The 6,832-nt window shown below is 40.3% G+C and overlaps 1 protein-coding gene across 3 annotated transcripts in view; it reads right to left on the minus strand.

Annotated features, from left to right (window-relative positions):
- Positions 1 to 6,832, minus strand: part of PRORP (protein only RNase P catalytic subunit) — a 154,042-nt gene that overhangs the window by 145,393 nt on the left and 1,817 nt on the right. The window contains exons 1-4 of one of the 3 annotated variants that reach the window (XM_024551315.4): positions 6,736 to 6,824; positions 5,094 to 6,370; positions 3,476 to 3,523; positions 2,880 to 3,012 (exon numbers count right to left, since the gene is read on the minus strand). In XM_024551315.4, the coding sequence (XP_024407083.2) occupies positions 2,880 to 3,012; positions 3,476 to 3,523; positions 5,094 to 6,067 (1,155 nt within the window). In that variant the 5' untranslated portion in view covers positions 6,068 to 6,370; positions 6,736 to 6,824. Of the gene's footprint in view, positions 1 to 2,879; positions 3,013 to 3,475; positions 3,524 to 5,093; positions 6,371 to 6,687; positions 6,825 to 6,832 lie in introns of those variants that run through there. The other 2 variants (XM_045188072.3, XM_024551316.4) reach the window with 2 other exon arrangements.

The following is a 6,832-nucleotide window of genomic DNA, read 5'->3' on the forward strand; positions in this document are numbered from 1 at the left end:
CAAAACAATTTTCACTTCTTGTTTTTATTTGATACTTTGAAGAAAAAGCATTCAGTGAGATGATGGGCAGCCTTTCCCCAAGGTAAAAACATTTTACTTCAACTTAATCTTACTAAACCAGCATCAAGTACTGAAGACTAGCAAAATAATGCTTTTAAAAATGACCTAGAGAATCAAATTCAATACTAAGAAAACTTGGAAATAATTTCGTTAAGATATCTTACACTCTCTTGACTAGAAATGTTGTGAGAAACCATGTTTTCACAGAAGCACTTAGACGAAAAATAAGCATGTCTTTTTGGCTTAAGGGCACTTGTGCCCAGATGAAGTAAGACTGACTTTAGTAGATGGATAAAAGTCTAACTCAATTAGACTAGAGTTTCAATCCTATGAAACTCTAAAGCAATCTTTCTTAAAGGTTCGTAACTATGCCCAGCAGGCCAAATCCAGAACACTGCTTCTCTTTGCATAAAAAAAAAAAAGACTTCCGTCCAAGATAGAGGCATAGGTAGATATACTGTGCCTCCTCGCACAACCAAAAGAGGGACAACAACAAATTTAAAAACAAAAAACAACCAAAACTGACAGAAAAACAAACTGTATGGAAGTCCAACAACCAAGGAGCTACAGAAGAAACATCCATCCAGACTGGTAGGAGGGGAAGAGATGGGCAGCCAGGGCGGAGAGGACTCGCGGTAAGGTGGCAGCTGGCGGACCCAGCGAGGTGGCAGATTGTGGAGTCAACTGGGCAAAGCTGCAGCTGGCCAGCCAGGTAGCAGCTGGTGGACCGAGTGACAGGCTGTGCAACCCAGAGTTCCAGCGCGGGGAAATGAAGCCTCAAACCACTGACTGAAACACCTGTGGGGGTTGAGGCAGCAGTGGGAGAAACTCCCAGCCTCACAGGAGAGGTCCTTGGAGACCCACAAGGTCCTAGAACGTACACAAATCCACCCACTCAGGAAGCAGCACCAGAAGGGCCCAATTTGATTCTGGGTAGCTGAGGGAGTGACTGAAAGCTGGCAGAGAGCACAGCAAGCACCATTGCTCCCTCTCGGCCCCGCCTACAAGTATAGCGACACAGCACAGAGACCAACGTTACTCTGCCCTGGTGAATACCCAAGGCTCTGCCCCTTTACATAACAGGCATGCCAAGACAAAAAAAAAAAAAAAGGTTCAAATGAAAGAACAGATCAAAGCCCCAGAAAAAATACAACTAAGTGACGAAGAGATAGCCAACCTACCAGATGCACAGTTCAAAACACTAGTAATTAGGAAGCTCGCAGAATTGGTTGAATTTGGTCACAAATTAGATAAAAAAAATGAAGGCTATGCTAAGAGAAACAAAGGAAAATGTACAGGGAACCAATAGTGATGGGAAGGAAACTGGAACTCAAATCAACAGTGTGGATCAGAAGGAAGAAAGAAACATCCAACCAGAAAAGAATGAAGAAACAAGAATTCGGAAAAATGAGGAGAGGCTTAGGAACCTCCAGGACATCTTGAAACGTTCCAACATCCGAATTATAGGGGTGCCAGAAGGAGAAGAGGAAGAACAAAAAATTGAAAACTTATTTGAACAAATAATGAAGGAGAACTTCCCTAATCTGGCAAAGGAAATAGACTTCCGGGAAGTTCAGGAAGCTCAGAGAGTCCCAAAGAAGCTGGACCCAAGGAGGAACACACCAAGGCACATCATAATTACATTAGCCAAGATGAAACAGAAGGAGAGAATCTTAGAAGCAGCAAGAGAAAAGAACACAGTTACCTACAAAGGAGTTCCCATAAGACTGTCAGCTGATTTCTCCAAAGAGACCTTACAGGCAAGAAGGGGCTGGCAAGAAGTGTTCAAAGTCATGAAAGGCAAGGACCTAGATCCAAGATTGCTCTATCCAGCAAAGCTGTCATTTAGAATGGAAGGGAAGATAAAGTGCTTCCCAGATAAGGTCAAGTTAAAGGAGTTCATCATCACCAAGCCCTTATTATATGAAATGTTAAAGGGATTTATCTAAGAAAAAGAAGATCAAAAATATGAACAGTAAAAATGACAGCAAACTCACAGTGATTAAAAACCCCACCTAAAACAAAAACAAAAGAAAACTAAGCAAACAACTAGAACAGGAACAGAACCACAGAAATGGAGCTCACATGGAGGGTTATCAACAGGGGAGTGGGAGGGGGAGAGAGGGGGGAAAGGTACCGAGAATAAGTAGCATAAATGGTTCGAAAATAGACAGGGGGAGGGTAAGAATAGTATAGGAAATGTAGAAGCCAAAGAATTTATATGTTTGACCCATGGACATGAACTATAGTGGGGGAAGTGGTAGGGAGGGGGTATGCAGGATGGAGTGGAGTTAAGGGGGGGAAATGGGATAACTGTAGTAGCATAATCAATAAAATATATTAAAAAAATAAAAATAGAGAAATAAATAAATAGAAAAAAAAATTCCAGCCCACTGCTTATTATGATACAATACTACTGAAACACAGCCTTGCTCATTTGTTTGTCTGTGGCTGTTTTCAGTACAATAGCAAAGTAGAAAAGCTGCAACAGAGACTATATGGCCCACAAAGCTTAAAATATTTACTACATGGCCCTGGCTGGGTGGCTCAGTTGGTTGGAACATCATACCATGCACCGAAAGGTTATGGATTCAATCCCTGTTTGGGACGCATGTGGGAGGCATGCGTTTCTATCTCATTGATGTTTCTATCTCATCGATGTTTCTCTCTCTCTCTCCCCTCCTTCCTCCCTTTCTAAAATCAAAAACATATCCTCAAGTGAGGGATAAAAAAAGTTTTTTTACTATCTGGCCTTTTACAGAAAAAATTGCCATCCCCTGCTCTAGACACCAAGAATGCAATAAAACCTACAGACTCACCTGAGGTGTTGTCTTTCTGTATTGGTCACCTCCATCTATCACATCCCTCAGGATTTTTCTCTTGAGAAATTCATACTCTTCTGGACTCAGGTGAATAGACTCTATGGTTTTTCCACAGCCCAAGCACTGACCACTGTAATTACAATTGTTTCTGTTAAATAGTGTCCTGGCCAAGAACTTTTTCTAAAATGAATATTCCTGGGACATAAGGAAATTGAAAGATAATTTTAAAAATATTAAACCTTTATGATAATCACATGCATTAAATGGTTTTTGTAATCCTGATAATATCACACATTAGTGAGCCAGAAAACCCAAAAGAGTAGACTGCTGGCAACCAGATGAAGTTTTTAAACTCAGTCCTAAAACATAACTAGGGGAAAACATCCTTGAGGCTTCACATCAGGCTCACAGCACCCACAGGAAAAATACATTGAGCACTGCAAATTCTCCATATGTAAAACATGGCTTTTTTCTTGGGAATTCTAACTCTTAATTATCTTATCTCTAAAGTATCATAAAAACTTTTTGAATGGTAGCAAAAAAACCTATTAAAACCTGAATCGAACAATTTAAAAATAAAATATTGGCCTTACCTTTTCTGGATTGTGGTAAATTGTCCTTTCCATTGCTCTCCAGGAATACTACAAAAAAGATTGCAAAATCAAATCATCAGCTCAGATTCCTACTGAATCCAGAATTTAGAAACTGGGTAGGCTAGAGCTCTGAAAAGTTCAGACTATTTCCCTGGAAAGGTTTAATTAGAACAGTGGTTGATACACTGTACCGAGGCTAAGGAGCTGATGGTACTCCCCCGCCCAACGCTGGATCTCCTTCTTCCCTTCACTTCTCCTCTGGTCATCTGATCCTCATCTTCCAGTTTAAATCTACCTTCACAGAACCTGTACAGAAAGCAGCTGATATAAATAGTGTAACCTCTAAATTAAATTCAACTCTAACCTAACCTCCATAAAGCTGCCAGAGATTGTCAGAGTAATTTCTTCTCTCATCCTGTATTTCCATTATCTACTGACAAGTATTGCATTACCAGTTGTGAATGAGATCATAACAGATCTTATAACACAAAATATCCTCAGTGCCTGGCCCAGTTAGAGGCATTCAAAATACTTATTTGCTCAATCAAAATATAATTTCTTCTTTCCTTTTACCTATGCTACCAGGACTCCATTGATTCTATTGCTTTCTCTCCATCTTCAGTTCTTAACTCAGAATCTCATCTCTTTCATTCAAATCTACAATTACTTCCAAACATATGTTTCTGATTTTAATCCCTCTCTAATCTTCCTTTCTCACTGTTTTGGTGGTTACCTTTCTAAAACTTGAATCCAAAACCAAGTCTTGATAATAAAATAAAATCCAAAATCCTTGGCAGTCAAAGATTTTCACAATCTAGCTCCCTGGAGGGCTTCTACTGATATTCCGTAAGTTTGTTAAATAAGATCATTGAGCTTGATTGCTACTCGAAGCTCTGATGGTACATAGGACAAAGCAATAGAAAAATGAGAAATGGAGTAAATTTTCAGGAAATAACCTGAAACAAATTAATGGTAAAGAACTAAAAAGTAGAAGACTGAAGCAGTAAATACGCAAGAAGCCAGTAACATGAATAAAAGCAAAGAAAAAGTAAAGGGGAGAGCCTTGGAGAGTAAGTGAATGAAGGCAAGATCTAAACTGAACTGGAGGATGAAGATTTTCCATGTTAATTCTTGCATATCAGGTTTGATCAGGATCCCCTCCCTTCGCTCTAACCTTCCCATATGATGAAATGCATAGATTAAAAAGAAATTTTTATACACATTATACCAGTCACTAGGTTTCAGAACTTCTGAAAATACTAATACAAACCCAAGACAGTTTTCTTGCTATGAACTCCAGCCATTAGTGCTATTGGTAAGTACTCCACGATGCTAGACATCTCAGAAAACAAAATAAATGATCCTTCTAAGCAGAAAAAGACATAAAAACTACAAATTCTGTGTAATTTCCCTTTTGTGATAGTAGAGATTAGCACAACTTGATTACGCTATTCGATACATTTTTTTAAAAGAAAATTTTGTCTTAAAGAGAAAACAAATTTGAGAGATGGGAAACATAATAATCTGAATAGAGTAATTTCAGCAACTAACAGGATAAGAAGGCTACTTTTAGGTATAGGTATTAAAATAAAAACATACAAAGAAAAATCAAAATTACCTCTCAAACCATGCTTTTATACTGTGTGCAAATGATTCCCCAGGATACAGCTGATTATTTCTTAGATACAAAAGAATGTCTAGGAGTTTGTTTGAATACTGATCATCTTTTTTGTCTTTTCCAAAATCAAAGAAGGCTTTTAAAGTTTCCATCATAGGAATAAGATCATGACTTAACAATTCCTCATACAAATTCCAAGCAATGTTTACATCTTGATGAAGGAGGGCTCCCTGGATACAGTCATTATAGTTCTTTTTTGAAGGGGTCATGACCTTTTTGATGTCTTCTAACAGCACCAAGGCCTCTCTCCATCTGTCTGAATGGATTAATCCCCGGATGAGAAGAGTGTTTGCTCCAGATTCTAAACTCTTGTATCTGGCTTTCATAATTTCATAGACATCAAAAACTTCTGAAGTCTGCTTATGAAAAACACAGAGATACAAATACTTAACCAGCAAATTATAGCTTACAATACCATTGTTTTTTGTAGCTACCCAGGCCAGCAAAGATTTGGCAACATCTACAGAGCTATGGTGGTGAGCCATCTGTGAAATGATCCAATTTTCAAAATTAGCTTTTCCTTTGAAATCTTCCTTAAGTTTATCCCACTGCTCTGAATTCAAAGGTTTTGTTGGGAGCTGAATAATGTTGCTCACAGGTGGCAAGGCATGATCTTTACTCTGAGGATTCATCTGTGATCTCTTCTTAGCTGCTCCAGCTGCAAAAAGATGAGGAAACTCAGAAGAAATTTTACTGCTCTCGTTCCTGCGATATCTGGCCTTCACAATTAGATTTATTGCTTTGGTATTTTGTGGAGATGCTGTTTGAAGAGAGAACAACTTCTGCTGGTTCCTGATGCCGTAACAGTCTTTCAGAAAGAAAAAGTTATAAGAGTGTCCTGGGCCTAGCCCGAGGTATTGATTGTTTTTCCAAAGCTTAGGGAAGCTTCGAATACCAGTAAAACAGAAAGTCATTATGCAGTGAGATCAGCACAAAATAGTGAAGAGATGTTCAAAAAGCCCTACCTTACACCGTAATCAAGGAATTTGGGAGAAAGAGCAGGGAGTCGAAGCGCAACTTCTTAAAAGATGATTTTCAGTTTCTCACAGAAAAATCAAGGCTATGCTTTTAGGGTTACTTAATAGCAACGAAATCTGGTGATTTTTCTCCATTAAACAACGATGATCCCGGAACAGCCAACCTAGATCGCATTCCGCAGAACCAAGGAGAGGACAGTGCAGGAATCTCTGATGCCTGTTACATTCCAGTCCGCGAACCTGAGGAAAAAGCACAAGGAGGACCACACAATTCGACTCACGTGGCTCACAACTGTCCTTGAAAAGGGGCAGGATCCCATGGGTGCCTTGCTGAAGAAGGGGCGTAATGTCGAAAACCGCGGCAGAGCCCCCAGCCCCAGACCCATCAACAGCAAGGAAAGTGGCGAAAGCCAAAGTCTAGGGGCCCTGGCCCTGCATAACGACTGTCCCCAGACTGCCGAACTCGCCAGAGGGAATGCATTGATTGGCGTAGGTGGGGAGAGCGCCGAGCCAACAATTCAGGGAAGGATGGGAGGTCCTCAAAGGGCACTACCTACAGCGCACAGATCGGTGACAAACCTACTTCACTTCACTCAACAACTCACCGGAGCACTCACGCTTTATTCCGTCAACCATAACTGCGGCGGAAACTACCGCGCCCACAATGCACCGCGACGACCCCGGCCGAGGGGGCGTGGCTGA

Source organism: Desmodus rotundus, chromosome 7 (genome assembly GCF_022682495.2).
Source record: "Desmodus rotundus isolate HL8 chromosome 7, HLdesRot8A.1, whole genome shotgun sequence".
NCBI classification, from domain to species: Eukaryota; Metazoa; Chordata; class Mammalia; order Chiroptera; family Phyllostomidae; genus Desmodus; species Desmodus rotundus.